The 20,538-nt window shown below is 51.0% G+C and overlaps 1 protein-coding gene across 3 annotated transcripts in view; it reads right to left on the bottom strand.

The window, feature by feature from the left end:
* Dnmt3a (DNA methyltransferase 3 alpha) overlaps window positions 1-20,538 on the bottom strand; it is a 108,205-nt gene that overhangs the window by 39,767 nt on the left and 47,900 nt on the right. For all 3 annotated transcript variants that reach the window (XM_048436632.3, XM_085691197.2, XM_085691196.2), the window contains exons 4-6: window positions 7,705-7,972; window positions 1,246-1,289; window positions 677-823 (exon numbers count right to left, since the gene is read on the bottom strand). In XM_048436632.3, the coding sequence (XP_048292589.1) occupies window positions 677-823; window positions 1,246-1,289; window positions 7,705-7,972 (459 nt within the window). The remainder of the gene's footprint in view (window positions 1-676; window positions 824-1,245; window positions 1,290-7,704; window positions 7,973-20,538) is intronic.

Genomic DNA, 20,538 nt, shown 5'->3' with positions numbered 1-20,538 from the left:
TCGAGACAGGGTTTCTCTGTGTAACAGTCCTAGCTGTCCTGGAACTTGCTTTGTAGACCAAGCTAGCTTTGAACTCACTGAGATCTGCCGGTCTCTGCTTTCCAAGTGCTGAGATTAAAGGTGTGCACCACCACCACCCAGTTCAACTCTGAACTCTTGATCCCAACAACTAGCTCTCCTACCAGAGCAAACGGCACAATCATCCCCCCTTGTACCCAGGCCAGACCTGACAGTGTCCTTGTCACGGCTGTAGCAGCTCTCTGGCCTGTCCATCGACATGCCCTTGATCCCACTGTCCTGTCTCCACGGCTGCCACCTGCACCTGTCTTTTCTCTCCGTGAACACTGCCCACATCTAGACAGTCTGAGCAGGAAATGCTGCCTAGGCCTCACCGAGCCTTCGATCCGTTTTGTTCTTCTCACACATCAGAGCATCAGCTCCACATGGGCAGCAGCGCCATAGGCACGCGCTGCGTCCCCCACAGCTAGCACCCCAAAAGGACGATGAGAGGACAAATGAACCACCTAGCCTAGCAGTAGGCGTCTGGGAATTCTCGGAGTTAACCCTAGTGGGAAAGTCTCAGCCATGGCCTGACCAGAGTTTCAGAGGGCAGCTAGGACTGAATTCTGGTTTGCCGCTCTCGCACCGGGCACCGAGGACAGAAGGCGTTTCTCACCTCCCTTTTCCATCGTGCCAGCCATTCGTCCCGTTTCCGTTTGCTGATGTAGTAGGGGTCCCCTGCCTGGAAGGTGAGTCTTGGCATGGGTCGCTGACGGAGGCTGGACTCCCAGCCCAAACCACCCCGCAGTCGGCCCCGGGAGCCCTAGGACAGAAGATAAACAGGCATTATAAGGTGGGCACAGACACCCCTGAGGGTTTGCCCCTCGTGGAGGGGAAGCTGAGACGGGTCACTCATCCCAAACAGAATATAGAAATCCTGGCTCCTGGCCAGAGGGGTTGTTGACCCCAGAGTAGACAGAAGGAGGGACTAGAAGTTGGTAGGGACACAAGAACAAGACAGTGGGGGAAGTGCTTGATCTCCGGAGGAGGGGGGGGATGAGCTGGCTGCCTGGCTAGGGGACTTCCAACCTCCACCCCCACTTCCTCTCCTTCTCACAAAGGGACACCAAGAGGCAGGGACCCACCCTCGGGCCCCCCTCACACACACTCGCCACAGTCCGTCAGAGAGGTGGCTTTCTTCTAGAAACAGGATCCAGAGCCCCTGGGGGTGAGGAAAACACTTGCCTCCATTTTCATGGATTCGATGTTGGTCTGCTTCTGTTCTTTGCCTGTGGAAAGGGAAGAACAAGGGGACTGTCACAGGGGTGGCTCGGAGGAGCCTGGGGGCCTCCTAGCATTGGTCCATTCCTGTGTCAGCCATGCTGGCTCCAAGGACACAGAACAATGTCTGATCCAGGTCCCAGACCCAAGAACATAGGAGTAAGAGAAAAACCGGGGGCTTGGTTTCTGGTCCACGAACCCTGTTCTCAAGTACACAGAACGGGCTTCGAAGCAGCCACCATCCACTGCTGAACTCCAGCCCTCCTTCAAAGCGAGGAGCAGGAGGGTGAAGAGGCAGAGGAGGGGCTTGAACTGAAGAAGCCAGGCTGTTCACTTCTTTCTTTGAGGTAGGAAAAGGTGCCCAGACTGGCCAATGGGCCAGCTGGACTAGACCCTGGTGGTGCAGCCCTATCTTTCGTTAGATAAACTGTAAACAGTTCCAAGTAGTATTATTAACATGTGTAAACTGTCCTCGTTCCTGGCCCATTCTCAGGTCATGAAGAGCAGTCTGGATCCTAACTGCCTCAGTGTGACCCCCTAATCTCTGCTGTTTCCTCGCCAATGTTCTAAAAGTCGGAGTGAGCACTGGTGTGCAGCAGGGTTTGGCATACAGTAGGTGCTCAATACGTGTCATGTCAGCATGTCCCCGCCCCAAGGAACTCCTTCCCTGAAGCACACATTTCTCTGTTCTTCTGGCTTTTCTCAAAGTTCTGGCCTGGGCACTGATTCCAGTTCCAAGGAGGGACGTCTGGGCTGGGAGCAGCAGTCCCCACAGCGCCATCTTTAGGAAGGACTCTGGGCTTCTCTAGGCCCTACATGAGGGCTGCTACATCTTCCTTTCTGCTTCTGCCTGCCCGCCCCGCTCCTCTCCCAGTCAGCCCCGCTGCAGCCAGCTGTATGGTTTTTCCCAGCAAATGGGGAGAATTCAGCTGCCTTTCACCTAGGTGCCCGAATGCTTTTTTTCTGAGGCTGAGAAAATACAGGGCTTAGGCCCAGAGCAGGAAGGTCACTAAGGTTGGCTCATGTAGCGTGGTGTGTAAGGGGAGGGGGTACGGAGACAAAGAGCCCCAAACGGAAAAAAACAGCCCCTGCTGCATCGCCTAGCACAGGAGCGGAAACCACCCGCAGCAGCATTTACGGCTCTGAATTTTTTAGCCTGGACGTTTCCCTCTTGTTACCAGACATGACCTGGGGTTCCTCTCTGCACCTGCCCTGAACACCCCGACAGCCACGTGTGCCTGGTTTCCATCTACTGTGGTGGGAAGGAGGAAGGGAGGACAGAGCCCCTGCGGGACACCCCATGGGTGTGGACCCCGTGGGAGGTAGGTGTGGCCCTGGGTCTCGTGGAGGCGCTGCGTGGGAGGAGCGTGGTGGCCGTCACCCACGTGTGGGTGGGGGCGTGCGCCCTCCCAGCACAGGGTACGTAGTTGTTCTTTTAAGTCACGTCTCACCCGTCACGACTCTGTCTCTTCCTCCACGGTCTCTCTCCCACCGCCCAGCTCCCCACTTTCCACGGTGCTCGCCCTCAGGCCTGCCCTCGGCCTCCCACATCTGGGGCCAGCCCCTCCCTCAGACCTCGCTGCTCGGCCCAGGACCCAAGCTGCCAGAAGGGGGCGCCTGCTCTGGATCGCATTCCACACTACTGCTGAGGCTGCAACAGCTGCAGCGGCCATGCAACAAGCGGCTGAGGGTGGTGTGTGAGGCCCCCAAGCTGACCCACGCTGTTGGACTATCTACTGACCCTAAGAGTTTTCTGAATACCCCCACCACCACACCCAGTGGCTTTTGGTACGTTTACCGGGAGTGATTTGTTTATTAGAATACAAGAAAATCTGAGCTGAAAAGATGTGGTTTGAGTTTGCTGAATGTTTCACACGAGGAAATTGAGGCCTGGTGAGCAGATCTATAATCTGATTTCAGGGCTCCTGACTGCCAGGTGCGCTACCACCGTTATTCCTTGTTTCTTTTGCCAGTCCTCCAGCCCCTAAGGTCTTCCGAATGGAGACTTCCTGAAACAGTTTCTAAATGGCTTCTTTCTGGAATTTTCTCCCCGACAGACTGCGCATGCCCACATGAGAGAGCGTCCTCTCAGTCACAGGCAGGCGCGCACTCTCTTCCTCTCTCCAGCCTGGCCGGCAGATTGGCTGTTATAGAATGCTGGGCGGGCCCACTCTCTGAGGCCTCCCTCTGCAGCCTGTCTGCTCCTGGCACAGACCCAGAGTCCCAGAGCCAGGTGGCTGCGTGCCTTCCAGAGTGGCCCTGGAGGAGAGGAACATGACCCCAAGAAACCCCAGGTTCTGGGGACAGGGGAGGTCAGGAGCTTCAAGTACTACCCAGCAAGGACCACCAAATTCTCTTTACAGTGAGACAATATCCCGATGAAAGGGCAGATGCCAGACTTAATATAAGCATGATTACTAGCCCATATTTCTCTCCATGCTCAGTCTCAGCAGAGCGGACTTATGCTGACCCTCACCCACTCCTCTGTGACAGGCTTCCTGTATCCCAGTCTGGCCTCCAGTGCTCAGTAGCTGAGGATGACCTTGAATTTCTAATCCTTTTGCTTCGTACCAAGTTCTGAGACTACAAGCACGTGCTTGTACACCTGGCTTCCCTACTTTCTTCCCCATAAGAAAAGCAGAGACAATAAAGTCTTTCTCACGTGGCACAGGCTGACATCAGACAACATGAGGATGTCTAAGGTAGAGCTACAGAGTCTGTATCTTGGCTTCCCAGGTACCATAGACATAGCTAGCCCGTGGACCACCGAGCAGTTGAGGGCAGAGCACACTGTGCAGTATAGGCAGGTACCATGGCTTTCCAGGAAGGATAGACGAAAATCTCTGTTGCCAGATATTTGATTACTCTGTGTAAAGATAGTCACTGTGCCTGGTTTAGTAAAAAAGCTAAAATGGTCAATAGCTAGGCAGGAGGTATAGCAGGGACTTCTGGACAGAGAGAGCTCTGGGAAGAAGAAAGGCGGAGTCGCCAGCCAGGCACAGAGGGAGCAAGACATGCAGGAGGAGAGGTAAAAGTCACGAGCCAACACATAGATAAATAGAAACGGGTTTGCTTAAGTTATAAAGAGCTAGTTAGAAACAAGCCTAAGCTAAAGGCTGAGCTTTCATAATTAATAAGTCTCCATGTCATTTTTTGTGAGTTGATGGCCCAAAGAAAAATCCACCTACAACTCTCTGAAGAGTCTTGGAAGGAGAGGAACTATGTCCGAGTCTCTTCCTTCCTCATCTGAGGTCTTCAGCTGGGCACACACTATCAGCTGACTGTGGAGCAGAGGCCAGCCTCCAGACACCAGCACACTGGCCAGCGTCTCTAGGAGGCCACTGCACACCTCTCTTGGAATTCTACAGTCAGGAGTGAGTGCCCCCAAGTCAAATGGAAGTTGAGACCTTGGATAGCTGTGCCTACCATGCTTGGACTTGCCTGTAACTTCCCAATCCAGCCTATCAACCCTTTGGCGTTTCTTTACCTCTTAGATGGGGCATTTGCTACCTCCCTCCATCTCTGTGGTTGCCTCCCTCCCCCCATCTCTGCAGTCATCTCTTTCCATCTCAGTGGATTCATTTTGCTTATCAGAGCTGACTGTTTCCTCCCCACACCTGCAGCAGCCCCCTAACTTCTCATCCCACTTCCCAGACCTTTCAAACTTCTGGGGAGTCTACATGGAAAGTCATCTTTTCCAAACAGCCAGCCAGGTCAGCCCTGAGAAGAGAGCTAGGAGAAAACCTGGTGTGGCCACTTGCTACCCACTCCCTGCCACCTCCTTCCCCCTGGCTCTCTCCCGTCCAGTCTGGTGGCTTCTGTTAGGCCTCTATGCCCTGCTTTCTCACCTTGGAACCAGTCTGTTCTCACTGTCTTCTCTCCCCAGCCCTCCCGTGATGGGTTCCAGCACACCCAATTATGAGAATAGCTCAGGTCCTGATGTCCTAGCTCCTCATGGCATTGTTCTTACTCGAGGATCACGGTCTGCGCACAACCACACATGTGATTTTGTTATCATAATGCTTTTGAGAGAGGAAGCTGGATTAAAAGTTGTTGGGCAGAGGATAACCTTGAACTCCTGATTTTCAGTCCTTTTCCCAAATCCCGAGATTTGGACACTATGCCAGTTAACGCAGTGTTGCGGGTTAAACCCGGGTTACATGTCTAGCCCTAATGGCACATCTGAAAGGGCAGAGTCTTTAACCAACTGTGAAGTCCTTGAGGAAAAGAGCCAGGTTTCTGTTCAGGATGGCTTCCACAGGCTGGCACAGGACCTGGCACACACCAAACATGTTTAATGAACACTTGTTGGCTGACTGAGTGCCTGAGAACCGGAATACAGACAGGAAAACTCTTAAACAAACCCTCAAGGTCAAAGAGCAGCCTTGGAGCTCTGGCTCCATCCTGCCTGGCGGAAGGGACTGCCCTTGTCCTGGCTCTGGGCACCTGCCTTGGTGTGATCCCAGCACTCCGGGGGTGAGTCACTGGAGCAGGGCGGCCGGCTAGGAAGGGCACTGAGCTCTCCTGCACGCCTGCCACTGTGGACTGCAAGGAGGTATCTCTCCTCCTGTTCTTGCTCCTCAAGCTCTCCCAACACTCCTCTGAGGCCTGGGGAGCTGAGAGCCACACAGGACAGCACAGCAGAACAAAGCAGAAGAGCAGAAGGATACGTTTACCGATCCTGGGTTGGAGGGTTAGATCAGTTGGTACACTGCTTGCCCAGCATACAGAAAGTCCAATGCTCTGGGCCCAATCCCCAGAACTACATAAAAACAGGTATGGGCAGCCAAGATGGCTCAGCAGATAAAGGTACCTATGGCCAAATCTAACAATGAGTTTGATCTCCGCCCCAAGGGTTTACATGCTGGAAGGAGAGGACAGAATCAAGTTGCCCTCTGACCTCGATATGTATATTATGGCATGCACAAGTACCACACCCATACACACAAATAATAAAATAGGCATGGGGTACATGGTTGTGTGATAGCGGAACTCAGGAGATGGAGGAAGAAGGATCAAAAAGTTCAAGATTAGGGTCAGGCAGTGGTGGCTCATGCCTTTAACCCCAGCACTCAGGAAGCAGAGAAAGGCAACATTTGAGTTTGAGGCCACCAGGGCTACATAGTGAGACCTTTTTTTGTAAAAAAAAAAAAAAAGAAAGAAAAAAAAAGAAAAGAAAAAAAAGAAAGAGAGAGAGAGAGAGAGAGAGAGAGAGATTTCTGCGGCCAGAGGCCAGGTTTGGGGGCATGAACAAGTCACTTCCTAAGCTGTACTTTCATCCTGGACTGGGGGGTGGGGATGGGGGTGGGGGCGGCGCTAAGAACACCTCCTGAACATAATCATCTGGAAGAGCAAACAGAAGAACAAACGCAAAGAGCCTCAGAGCACACTCTGCATATGGTGGGGACATCACAAATATTTGCTGAATACTGAATGAAAGATATTTCAAAATAAGTTTGGAAACCTCTTTTCTGGAAATATTCCCTCCTCTGCATAAATATTAGGTTTGGATTCATGCAAAAATAAGTTATGCCAATTAATCAATTTACTCATTCCATCATACACACTTGGAAGGAAGACTTTCTGAAATTAAAATGCACATATGCAAAACAACCTGGCAGGGCCCGGGAGGATCAAATGTGATAATGGAGGAGGAGGTGCTATGTAAACTGTGAAGCCCGGTACAAATGCTAGCTGTCCTCATTACTCACTTGTTTACAGCTTGCTTGGCCCTGAAATCTCTGGCTTAACCTAAAAGTGAAAAATGGGCAACTTTCCAAAATTCGGAGCGAGGCCACAAAGTCCCCAGATGGAGAGGTCTGAGCAGGGCAGTGCGCAGCCGGCCTCCTTTAGCCCTCCCCTTAGTGTCCACTGTCACAATTTACATGGTGGAAGTTTACCATGGAGTCAGCCAAACTACAGTGTGCCAGGCAGAATCTCTGCATTGGGATAGGTGAGCATGGCATATGTGTCCTCATGAGCCTAGGCAGGTCATGTATAAGAGTAAGCAGGCCAGCTGGCAATGGAGGGAAACTGAGGCACACAACCAGCATAGAAAGAAGGGGGGCACTTATTACCCCAGTTTAGCATCCCTTGGCATTATGCAAACCCACTATTGCCTGTTGCCAAAGCCAGCTTGTTTTCTTCCCCACAAAGAGCCAAAACTCCAGATTTTCATGTGGAATTTCTTGATTTTTTTCAAAATACTGGCAACTAATGTTTTTAACTGTTTAGCACACTAGGTGGGCCAAGTAAACATGTATACAGGCTGTTTTCACCCAGTAGCTTCTAGACCATGGCCTTAGCAAAGGGGTGGTCAGCTCCCACCTGTGCCTAGCCTCCTGAAACCTGCCAAAGATCCAAGTCTGTGATGCTTTGGGGCCCAGAGTGCCCAGAAGAGGTTTCCCTCAGGCTGGGACTCACCCTCTTCTGCAGAGGCTCCGCGGCCCTCCTTGGTTGTGCAGCAGCCATTCTCCACGGCTCGGGAGGATTCTGGTGGGGTCTCAGTTCCCTCTCCTTCAGCTGGGGCCCCACCCTTCTGCCCTGCAGCTGGGCTCCCCTCCTCAGGTTGGGGCTCACTCCGCTTTTCCAAGTCTCCATTGGGTAACAGATCTGAGGAGCCAGAGTCCTGGGCCGTGGGCTGAGACTTGCTGGTCACTGCAGGGTCCTTGGGTGTGTCACTGCTTTCCACCTGGAAAGGGTGAAAACAGACGAATGTCAGGATTAGACCCGAGTCGCAGACCCTCTGAGTTTCTAATGAAAGTCGTGTGCACTGTGCGTTTATGTGTGTCTTCACACAAGCAGATGCAGCCACAGGTTTGCTGTCAACATTAGAGGCTTAAGGGGACTGTGGATGTCAGGCAGGTAGACCTGGTCCCACCACCCCAGGGGTATTCCACTGCACCCCAACTCACTAAGACTTCTGTGGCTTCCCACTTCTAAACCAATAATTCTGCAGTTGGGGGTGCAGCCCATTTGACAGAGTGCTTGTCTAGCACGCATGAAGTCCTGGGTTCAGTGCCCAGTACCGTGTAAATCAGACATGGTGATGCACACCTGTAATCCAGCACTCAGCAGGTAATGGCAGGGGGATCAGGAGTTTAAGGTCATCCTCAGCTACCAACTGAGTTTGAGAGCAGCCAGGGCTACATGAGATTCCACCTTAAAACTAAAAACTGGCAAGATGGCTCCATAGGTAAAGGTGCTTGCTATGCAAGCCTGGTTACCTGAGTTCAATTCCCTTTGTAGAGAGAACCCACTCTGGAAAGCTGTCCTTTGCCTCCCACAAACACTCTGTGTGCCCTACACAGATGAACACAATAAATCAAAACCTAAGAACAAAAAACAAAACAAAAATTTTCCTCGTGCTCCATCAGTAAAACTGGACCCTTCCTCAGGAAATTCCAGTGCCACCAGATCAATCCCAGAGGCACCGAGGCTGGCCTGACTACACCTCTCATAGGCTTCCTATGTTCTCATGGGGGTGGGGGCGGGGGTGTCAAAGACATCCTCACTAAGAAGCATTCTCTGGATCTGAGCTAGCCTCACAGCTCTCTGTCCCCAAGTCAGGCCCCTACAGGTACTCTGACCCAGGCCCCAAGCAGTCTCCAGCTTGAGCAGCAACTGTCCTAGGTATAGAGCCCTCCATGCCTGTCTGGAAAGACAACAGACTGCTTTATCCCTTGGGGCCTGAGGTCAGAGTCTGCTAAGGCTCCAACTGGTAGAAATCAAATCAGGATTCACTCAGGCTGTCCTCACATGTCCTCTTATGGGTGTGGGTGTGTGCGCGTGCGCACACGGGTATATGTGTGTGTCTACTTTCTTTCAGTATCTCTCAGCTTCCCTGGGAAGCAAAGAAGGAACCTGATGCTCCTGGAAAATTTAGTCATTTGCTCAGTGTTGTCTGCTTTCAAAGACAAGGTGTGCCAGGGAGTTTGCACCCTCTCTCTCTTTCATGTGTGTGCGCATGTTCAAGTGTGCTCTGTTTTTGCTCATCTTGTGGCAAGTGGTCAGAACATCTTTTTTGTTGTTGTTGTTTTGTTTTTTTGAGACAGGGTTTCTCTGTAGCTTTGGAGTCTGTCCTGGAACTAGCTCTTATAAACCAGGCTGGCCTCGAACTCACAGAGATCCACCTGCCTCTGCCTCCCAAGTGCTGGGATTAAAGGTGTGTGCCACCAGCGCCCACCTTGGCAGACTGAGGTGCGTGGCTCAGGGTCTCTGCCTTAGGTAGACACTCTGCTACCTTCGAAAGCACTAAGATGTGCTTAGCAACCCTGCCATTAGAAAATGCTCAGGGGCAGCAAGTGCAGACCAGGGGCAGAACTGGCTCAGCAAGCCCCAGTCAAGACATGAGCCAAGAGCATGGTGGCACATGCCAGGAATCCTAACATCTAGAAGGTAAAGACAAAAGGATCAAGAGTTTAAGGTCACCCTTAGCTATGTAGTGAGTTTGAAGCCAACATGGATGTCTCAAAAACCCAAATCAAAAAAAAGAAGGCTCCCTCTCTCCTATCAGGGAAGGTGATTACACTTAATCAACAGATACTGTAGTGATATTTTGTTTGTGCTCTAACAAATAAAGCTTGCCTGAAGATCAAAGGGCAGAGCTAGTCACTACTTAACCATAGAGGTCAGGTAGTGGTGACACACACTTTAATCCCAGCACTTGGGAGGTGGAAACAGGAGGATCAGAAGCTCAAGGCCACGTTGGGCTACTTGCGATTTAATCTGTCTAAAACAGTCTAAAAGACAAACAGAGCTCACACATTTGGCCTAGGATCTCATGCCTTTTATCCCAGCACTAGGGAGGTGGAGACAGGAAGTGATATGACTGGGCTGAGGGAGGAATATAAATCAGAAGGAGACGGGAGCTCAGCCTTATTCGGTCTGAGGATTTTGTAGAGGTAAGAACTTTAGTGGCTGCTGCTCTGCTCTGTCTTTCAGCTTTTACCCCCTAATATCTGACTCCGGGAGGTTTTTATTATTCAAACCAAATTGATTTGAGCTACAGGATATTTTACTTGAGTCTTTGATGTTCTTTACTTCACAGGGTCCAGGCTGGCCTTGAACTTATGTATTAAATAGGTAAGGGTGACCCTGAACTCTTGATCCTCCTCCCATCTTTGCCTCCTATGTGGTGTGCTTGACAGGCATTTATTACCTTGCCTGGATTTTTTTTTCTATTATAAAAGTAATGGGCCAGGCGTGATGGCGCAGAGGCGGAGGCAATGCTAGGCCAGCCAGGACAACACAAACCAAACCAAAATAAATATATAATTGGTAATAAAAATTAGACATACATTACACATTTTTCTGTGTGACAGGGCCACAGTTATCCCAGGCTGGTCACAATCTTGCTACTTAGGTAAGAATCACCTTGGCCTTCAGATCCTCCCTCCTCCATCTGAGGAACGGGGAGGGCGTGCACCAAACACCCAGTTTATGTGGTGTTGGAAACTGAACCCAGAGCCTTGTACTTCTTGACAAGTGCTGTACCCACTAAGCTAAAATCCCAGCCCCTTAAAAAAAAATTCAGTTGCACAAACCAAAATGTTAGAGTAAAACGGAGCTGGCAAGATGGCTCAGCTGCCAAACCTGGTGCCCTGACTTTGATGAGCAGGACCCACAGATGGAGGGCGGGAACCAGCTTCTGCAAGTTGTCCTCTGACCTCCACAAGTCAGTCAGTTTCTCCCCCCATTCCTTCCCCCCCCCCTCTCTCTCACACACACACACACACACACATAATACAACACACCAAATAGATACATGTAAACAAAAAATTTTAAAGAAATAGTTTTTTAAGGTTAAAACTCCGGTCGGGTGGTGGGGATGCACGCCTTTAATCCCAGCACTTGGCAGGCAGAGGCAGGTGGATCTCTGTGAGTTTGAGGCTAGCCTGGTCTACAAATCAAATTCCAGGATAGCCAGAGCTACACAGAGAAACTCGGTCTCAAAAAACAAACCGCTAAAACTCCTATATTAACACCCCAAGTTATTCCTCATTAATCATCATTAGCAGCTTGACAAATATCCTTTTCAGTCCCTGTTCCCATCCTCCAAACTGGGTCTCAACATGTAGCTCTGGATGACCTAGAACACTACCCAAGTGCTAGGATTAGCATAAGGGACCCTGCTCGGCCTTTTCAGACTGTTTCATTCGCAGGCTGAATGAAACATGGCTCAGTGGCTAATGGCTCTTGCGGAGGACCTAGGTTCTATTCCTAGCAACCACATAGTGGTTTACTGTAACTCCAATCCTAGGGGCTCCAGTCTCTCTTCTGGCCTCCACAAGCAACAACCATGTACATGGTGATCATACATATAGGCTTGCAAAGCACTCATATACATAAGATAATTTTTAAAAAGTGAAATAAGGTTTCATGTAGCCTAGGCTATATACAAGCTATGTGTCTGAGGCTGGCCTTGAACTCCTGATCCTCCTTCTTTTGAATGCCAAGTGCCGGGATTACAGGCACATGCCAAAGGCTGGATTCCTTTAGGCTTTTCACAGTCACATGTAAGTTATACATTTATCCACATATTCACACACACAACGCAATCCAAGATCATGTTTTATCATGCTACCCATGTTCTACAGCTCAGTTCTTCCCTGATAAGTACAGTGGCATCTCTCGACGCCTGTGCATATGGCTCTGCCTCCTGCTTGGCGGATGCTCCATGACTCACGCCAGCCGTCAGTACTGGGGCTGTTCTGCTTCCTACTGAAAGGAGCTCTATTACTTCCAGTTCTCTATAGCCACGCATATCTACAGGGCAGTCCCAGGAGGACTGGCTGGGCTACGTGTAGAGGAAAATGACAAACTCCCTTCAAAAAGGCTACAGCACCAGCACATAGCCTGAGAGTCATATACCGCCAGTCCTTTACCTCACAACCTCCATTTCAGGACTAAGATGTCCTGTGAGTCCACGGTTATCTGATTAGGAACCCTGAGAGGGGCAAACAGGGACCAAACAAGGCAAGAACAGCAAACCCAGCGTCCCCCGATTGTGCCACCTCCTGAGGAGCCCAGCAGCTGGCCTTGTCGCTTTCCCAGTCTACTAGTCTATGCTGTGGGCTCTTCATCGGGGAAAGAGAAAGGTGAGGAGCTGCGTTAGTGCGTGCCTCAGCAGCTGGGGGTTTTGGTAGGCTGCAGCACGGAAGAGAAGTGCATGGTGGGAAGAAGGCCTCCTCCGGCCTTGCCAGGCTGCTGCTGTTGGGCAGCTACATGAGGAAAAGAGGAGGGAGCAAACGTGATCACCCACTTGCTTTAGCCACCGTGCCATGTGTTGGACTCACCCCAGGGCTGAGACTGCACCCTGACCTTCCTTGTGTTGGTCTGTCACTCTGCAAGGCTGAGTCACACATGACAGAAGGACATGCCTCACTGCTCTGGTAGACACTTTCTAGGAACCAGAGGTGCCAAGTCCCATAAGGCCAACATGCTCTACAGGGAGATAGGCACCGGTCACACTTGAACAGAGCCAATCTCTCATGGTCGCTCTCTCTCTTAGGCACTAGCTGCTCCACGGAGCTGCATGAGATCACCCCATAGAGGCTTACTTCCTGTCTGGGGACCACGTGGCCTCCTCACCCAAGGTCTCACTTCCTGTTGCTGCCAGCTCCACAGTCCAGGAATCCAGGACTGCTAGTTCTGGGACCCAGCCTAGCCCAGGGGTTCTCTGCCTGGCCATCCAGTCTTTCAATCACACTACATAGGTGCTTCTCTACCAGCCCTGCAATGAGCCCCCCACCCACTCAACGCCCCATGCAGTAGCCTCAGATACACCCAGAAAGGGGAGCTAGTACACGGGGGAATAAAGGGATGGAAACCTACCACAGTTGTAAGTCTAGGACCAGCTTGGTGGCTGAAGCGCCTACCCCTTCCCTTTGGTCCATACCCCTCCCACCCACTTTTGGGGCTGTGGATTAAACCCAGAGCCTTCCTTGCAGGTACTAGGCAAATGCTACCAATGACCTGTATCTCCAGCCTCACTACCACCCCCAAGCTCTCTTCCTAACCACCCTGCCCTCTAAGGTTTGACTCTTTGGTTCCTATTTTGTTTTGTTTTTGGAGATTGCTCTTACCTAGTCCAGGCTAGTTTTGAACTCCTGTCCTCACCTCCCCGTTGCCCACCCTACTGAGTGCTGGGATTACAAGTGTGTACTACCATGTTCAGTTTTTGTTTGTTTGTTTTTTGTTTTGTTTTTTTGAGACAGGGTTTCTCTATAGCTTTGGAGCCTGTCCTGGAACTAGCTCTTGTAGACCAGGCTGACCTCAAACTCACAGAGATCCACCTGCCTCTGCCTCCCGGGTGCTGGGATTAAAGGCATGCGCCACCACCGCCCAGCCCCATGCTCAGTTTATGCAATGCTCAGGGTGGGACCCAGGGTTTCGGGCATGCTAGGCACCCCCTCTACCCACTGAGCTACATCCCCAGACCACCACTTCTTTCCCTTTTCTGGTTCTGATAAGTGATGAGTCAACCACTGACCTGGGCTCAAGTGAACTCATGACTCCTACACCATAGCAAACCCCTGCTTCTTCTTACCCTCCAGCACCCAGGGCTAGGCAGGGTCCCTCCCAAAGGCTCTTGGGACCTGGGCAGAGGAAATACACCTACAGAAACTACCCAGAGGAAGGAGTCAGGTCTGTAGTCAATGGGCAGAAGTATCTTTCCAGTTTCTGGGGAGGAGCCAGGGGCTCACAAAAAGGGCCTGCTTATCTGCCCTGAGTTCCCTCCCTTCCCCTGTCCCAATCAGCTCCTGGACTCTTGGGACACCGGGACTTTAAGCCAGTTGGACACAGGGACTTGGTTTGAGCCAGCTGGACACAGAGCAAGACCCCAACAGTGCTCCATAAATATTCCCGATTGCTTCATTAACGGCAAAGACTATGTTAAAAGGGCAAACACACTGCTCATGAGCCCAGAGGGAGCTTTTGGCCCCCGCTGCCATGTAAGATGCAAGTGTTACACCAGCTGTTTCTGCTTGCTTTAGTTCTGACAGTGCCCCTGAAGAAGACAGCACAGCCCTGAAACAGACATTCCCCTGGACACTGCTGGCCATCTGAGGAGGCACTGACCATAGCTGTGGGGCAGCTCTGAGAGGCAATATCTCCTCTGGAGAAGTGGGGGGAGGGGTGCTCTGAAGCTCTGGAAACTGTGACACTAAGATCCCAGATTTCAGTCAAACTCAGCCCCTTTGCCATTGTCTGCCTCCTCCACCTAGCATGCCCCATTCTGGGTCCTGCCCACAGCCTATGCGTAGCTCCAACAGCCCTCACCACATAGGTGGCAGACGTGGACAGCTGCGGGGGCCAACCTCACCCTGGGGACAGGTAGAGTCCATTGTGGCTTTCACCTCTAGAAGTTTTGAGTTTGCTGGCCTTTGTCTTCCTGCCAGACAAGACCCTATCCCTGTCTCAAGACAATGTCCCCCAGCTTCCTCACTATCCAGCACCCCCTCAGCCTCTGCTTAGGGCAACCCATGCTGAGCAGAGTTCACCAGTAGTTCCCGGCTAGGGAGACACTACTGTACCCCTCAGGGCACCTGGAGATCTGTTGGTGTCACATGTCCTATGCTGGCAGCTAGTGGACGCAGGTCAAGGATGCTGCTACACACCCTACTATCAACCACATCTGGTTACAAGAATACATTTTAAAAAACTGACCAAAAAAAAAAAAATTCTGTGGTAGCTGGGGCTGTGGTGATCCGTATGTGTAATCCCAGCACTTGGGAAATGGACACTAGAGGATTGTTATAAGTTCAAGGCCAGATCTGAACTATGTAGGAAGACCCTGTCTCAAAAATAAAAATAAATGAAATAACCCCCCAAATCTATAAGATATATACGAAATTTGTCGTTTTAGCCATTTTTAGGTATCGTCAGCTACATTCATGTTCTGGTCCATCACCATCATCCCACACAGAAATTCTGCACCCTTGAAGCAGTAACTCCCTTTGCCCATTGTCCTACTTCCCATCTTCTAAGGAAGAGTTCAGATGCTGCAGGAGGTCCTGGGATAGGATCTGTGATCTTGAAGCCTTTAGGCTATATGCAGTTCCTATAGCCCTCACCATGCAGGTGGCAGATGTGGACAGCTGCGGGGCCAGCCTCGCCCTGAGGACCAGTGGAGTCCACTATGCCTTTCCCTCCTCCACCCCACGGCAGGCCACACTGTTTACAGAGATCCCACTCTCTCATTACAGAGCTCACCATGCTAGCCTAATGGCTTGTTTACTGTATGTCTCCCTTCTGGACTGCGCTTTATTTATCTCTTCCTTTCTCTCTACCCCAGCTTCCTAGCACCCAGCACAGGGCTTGGCATCCACACACCTATAAAAATCAATAAACTTAATTATCCCGAGGATCCTGAGACAATATATGGAGTCCTAGCTTGTCTGAGGAAGACGACTCCAAGGCTGGCCTCGGCTCACACGCACCCCTCATGCCCCTCAGCAAAGCTCCTGGGATGAATCAAGGAGGGGGCAGCTGCCCCCCTGGCCGAGCCTCCCTTATGGCCAAGAGAATGGCAGCCTCCAGCTCAAGGAGGAACCAAGGGTCAATCAAGGCGCCTCCTGCAGGGGCCTGGCCAGACTCCAGCCAGTTTAGAGCCCTGTGCCGCCCACCCTTATTCTCTAGCTAACTCTGCTACAGGGTAGCTCTGACTTGCCTGCCCCAGGTGAGGCCATGCTCTCAAAGCAGAGTGAAGTGTCACACTCCCCATGGGGAATATAGTTTATAAAAATTCTTTGTTATAACTATGTTTACATATAAAAGCCCCAAACCAGGCTTACATGGGGAGAAGGCAAAGATGTTGGAGAAATGAAGTCCAAGTGCCTATGGAGCTCACCCAGGTAGGGAAGGGAAGGGGGAGGGGAGGCTCTCCCAAGTAGGGAGGGGGAGGGGAGGCAGTTCCTCCCCTTTCTCTTCTATCCACCATCCACCAAGACCCCCTTCTGCACTCTCTTTAAGGCCTTGGCAGTGCTGGCCCATCCAGGAGCCCTGGTCAGTCATGGGCCCTTGACAGTCACATATGCACAGACACAGGTCCACCCCAGCCACACAGAGCAGCCACTGGCCAACTCCTCAGTGGTGGCTGAGTCTCATGGATCCAAGTCTCATGGAGATGGAAACAAAACTATCAACTCAGTGCCTTTCCTAACTTCGTACCAAGTCCTGCAGGTCCATCAACACAGACCTAGCATGGTTGATTCTAGGTTCAGGAATCAGTTGAATGTCTGCGTAAGAGGGCAGCTCTACCTGGGGAAGCGCTGGCACTGGGCTATAACTGCCACTGCAGCCCTTTCCCTGGCAGCCTTTCCTGTTGACAGTCCCTAAGAAGCTATGATAGCAGGAGGGCCAGGGAGGCCTACCCTATGCTCTTCCGTAAGAGGTTCCCAAGCTTCCCTTGCTTAGCCTTCCTGGAATAAATAGAGTCACATGCCGTGGTTTTAGAACTAGGTGTCCAACTCCAGTTGTCTTCTATCCAGTAGAATAGTTAAAAGGGACAGCAGTGTGGACAGGGCCAACAGGGCTGGTGAACAAAGAGGGTTATTCTAGAATCCCTGGTCCAGGCCTGTTTACTGCCCACCTCTCAAATCCCTCTAGGTTCTTATGACTTCTGCCTGGCTCTGCCTCTTCCCCAGAGACCTTTCCTAGTGTGGACTCAGCCAAGAAAAACCTACCAGGCTATCACAAGCCCTGGCAATAGGGACAGGCATGTCCAGTGAGTGGCCAACCCAGTGACATAGAGTTCCAGCAGGATACCAGTCCACCGACATGAGGGCCTAGGTGAGCTCTTTGAAGACAACTGCAAAGGGTTTGGGGTGAGGCTGGAGACATGGCAAAGTAGTTAAGAGTACTTGTTGCAGAGGACCTGGGTTTAGTTCCCAAGACCCACATGTGATGTGGGAGGTGATGTATGCTGTGAATATGCTTTATTGCCATTGGTTAATAAAGAAGCTGCTTTTGACCAATGGCTTAACAGAGTTAAAGGCAGGCTGAAAGAGATATATGAGAGAGTAGGCAGAGTCAGAGAGAAGCCACGTAACTGGCACCAGAGACAGACACGCTGGAACCTTGCCGGTAAGTCACAGACACATGGCGATACACAGATTAATAGAAATGGGTTAATTTAAGAACTACTACTAATAATAAGAAGAACTAGCTAACAATATGCTTAAGCTATTGGCCAAACAGTATTGCAAATAATATAGTTTCTATTTGATTATTTTGGGTCTGAGAGGCTGGAACGAACGAGCAGCCTCCCCCAACACATATGATGGCTCACAACCATCTATAACCTCAGTCCCAGGGGATATAATGCCCTTTTTTGGTACTTCTGGGGGCACCAAGCACATATGCTCATATATATAAAAATAAACATAAAACAAAACTTTTTCTTTTTCTTTCTTTCTTTTTTTTATTTTTTAAGACACTGTTTCTCTGTGTAATAGTCCTGGCTGTCCTGGAACTCACTCTGTAGACCAGGCAGGCCTAGAACTCACAGAGGTCCGCCTGCCTCTGCCTCCTAAGTGCTGGGACTAAAGGTACATGTCACTGCCACCTGGCTATAGGCAAATTTTAAAAAAGGTTCCAGGGGAACTGGAAAGAAGCATTGTATGTAGGGCAGCCACGTAGCAAAGGAAGTCCCTTTAAAACCACTTCTGAGGGACGGGAAGATGGCTCAGCAGTTGGGAATACTGGTTGTTCTTCCACAGGACCCAGTTCAATTCCCAGGACTCACATGGTTCACAAGCATCTTAGCTCCAATCCATGGAGCTCTGACACTCTTTCCTGGTATCCACAGGCACCAGGAACGCACACGATACAGACAAAAATGTAGGCAAAACGCCCATACGCATAAGATAAATTAACTGAAGAATAAGAGCATGAAGTTCCCACCTCTGCTATCCCATAGGTGGTGAGGCTGGGAAGGAACCATAGGAAGTAGTGTCTCCCCAGTGTTATGCTCCTCCTACCCCCATCTGACATGACTTCAGGGCCCACAGAGCCTTCGTTACTCACTGGAGAGCCATAATCACCACCACCCCCTCCACCCCCGCCTTGGTCATTCACTGCCATTCCCAGGCGTCCCAGCTTGGTGATGTCTTTCCGGAGATGGAAAGAACCTCCATGTGCTGCATCTGTAGTTTTTCGTGCTGAAAAACACCTGACAAAAGCAACTTAAGGGAGGAAAGGCTCATCCCAGGATGCCGTCCATCATGGCATGGGAGGGGGCGGCAGCTGGCCACACTGCACCAGCGTCGGGGAACGGAGGGGATACTGGCACCCAGCTGCCTTTCTCCTTTTCGTGCAGTTCAGGATCTCAGCCCAAGGAATGCCGCCTCCCACATTCTGGTTGGGTCTTCCAACTTCAGTGAACCCAAACTAGCGCTTCCCCCACAAACATGCCCAGGGGTTTGTCTCTTAGGTGAGTCTTGATCTGGTCAAGTTGGCAGTCAGTGTTAAACATCACATGCATACAACAGTCCAGGTGAGGAAGGAAACGTGTCAAAGGCTTCACTGTGGCATGGATGGAGAGAGGCTGGCGTGACTGGGCCACTGGGAGGACACAGCAACGGAGACCAGTGCATGTGAGAGGTTTATTGGAAATGACCCTAAGACACGTGATGCCAGGAAGGAGTCAAGATGGGGCACGAAGAGAGGTGGGCCTTGTTATTTGTTGCTCCAAGTTCACTGGAATAACGATGAATATATAATAATAGCAGCTATCCTCCCCCTGGGTTTGTTATTCCCTCCGATGCCAGCGTGGAACCCAGCATGTTAGTGCTTTACCACTAAGCTACACCCCCAAAGTTAGGACCAGCTATCTACAGTAATCTCTACTGATTATTCCAGAAGCCTTGGTCTTTGACAACAGCCCTGACATTGTCCCCACTGCGCCATTGCTGGCGCCTGCGGTATCTCCTTTGCTCCTCCATCTATCTGATCAGGGGCCAGTACTATGGTTTTCGACACTCTCACCAGGACCTGAACTTGCTTCTTGCCCCCATGTTCCTTCCCCATTTCTCAAAGAATACAGAGTAAAAACACCAGGTATGATTGTGTATGCCTATAAACCCAACACTTTAGAGGCCGAGGCAGGAGGATTGCCAGTTGGGAGACAAGTCTGGAATACACATATGATCCTGTCTCAAAAATAAAAATAAAAAATCTGGGTATAGTGGTGCACACCTTCAATCCCTACATTTGGGAGGCAGAGACAGGCAGATCTTTGCAAGTTTGAGGCTAGCCTGGTCCATACAGTGAATTTCAGGACACCATGTCTCAAAAATAAAATAAAGGAGTAAAATCCCTCAGGCTACCTGCACACTATCTCTCCAGCCCAAGTAAGACCATTATAATGGAACCTTAGTCTACAAACAGGCTGGTAGCTCAGGGCCTGCTTCTCAATCTATACAACTCACCTGCTGCCCTGATCACAAGGCCTCAGGAGGGCCTGCCACTTTTCCTTGGCTGCTCCCCTCCCTCCTTTAAGGGCCAAGCAAGCTTCACATGTCCCAGCAAGTCTTCCCCGGGTATGGCCTCAAGGTTCCCACCACTGATCAGGCCCCTCCACGCTGGACTCCCTCACAGTTTACTTGAATGTTCGGGAGGGCAAATCTTCAGGGAAGAGTTAAATGTCTGGAGTCGCATACACCCCCCACCCCACAGCCCTGCCTTCCTCATGCCTCCTGGAATGCCACTGCTGGGATAAAACAGCAGCCCAGACTAAGAGAGTCTAAAATCAAGTGGGTATCAGCCACTAAATGTCAGTTCAAAGAGCAGCTCTGGTCTGGAGACAAGGAGGGCATTCTGTTGGGGAAAAATCAAATGGTTCTGAGACTGGAGAAGCAACCTACTCTGTGAAGCCATCGGAGCTGAGTAAGCCTGCCCAGCCAGCCGACACCTTGGCCCCACTGCTCCCTGGCTTCCCTTGGCTTCTTCTGCTCTTCTGCCCTACAGTGCTGCCCTCTGGAACCGACTCCCTCCTAGCTGCGCGGGAGGCTGCTGTGGAGTAAGGAGACCAGCCTAGCTCAGCTAAGCTCAGCGCCAGCTCCCACCCACTCCTCCTCCCGCCCTTGCCGGGTTATTCTTAGCAAGAGTGACCTCAGAATGCTCCCTCCAAGCAAAAATAACCCTGGAGGAAGTTGGTGGGTATAAATCCCCACCGATACGCATGCAGCTAGCAAACAGTGTAGAAGTTTGCAGGACCAGTCTCTCTCTCTCTCTCTCTCTCTCTCTCTCTCT

The sequence above is a fragment of the Myodes glareolus genome, chromosome 6 (assembly GCF_982192425.1).
Source record: "Myodes glareolus chromosome 6, mMyoGla1.1, whole genome shotgun sequence".
Classification (NCBI taxonomy): domain Eukaryota; kingdom Metazoa; phylum Chordata; class Mammalia; order Rodentia; family Cricetidae; genus Myodes; species Myodes glareolus.
This window is presented reverse-complemented; position numbering and strand designations above follow the sequence as displayed.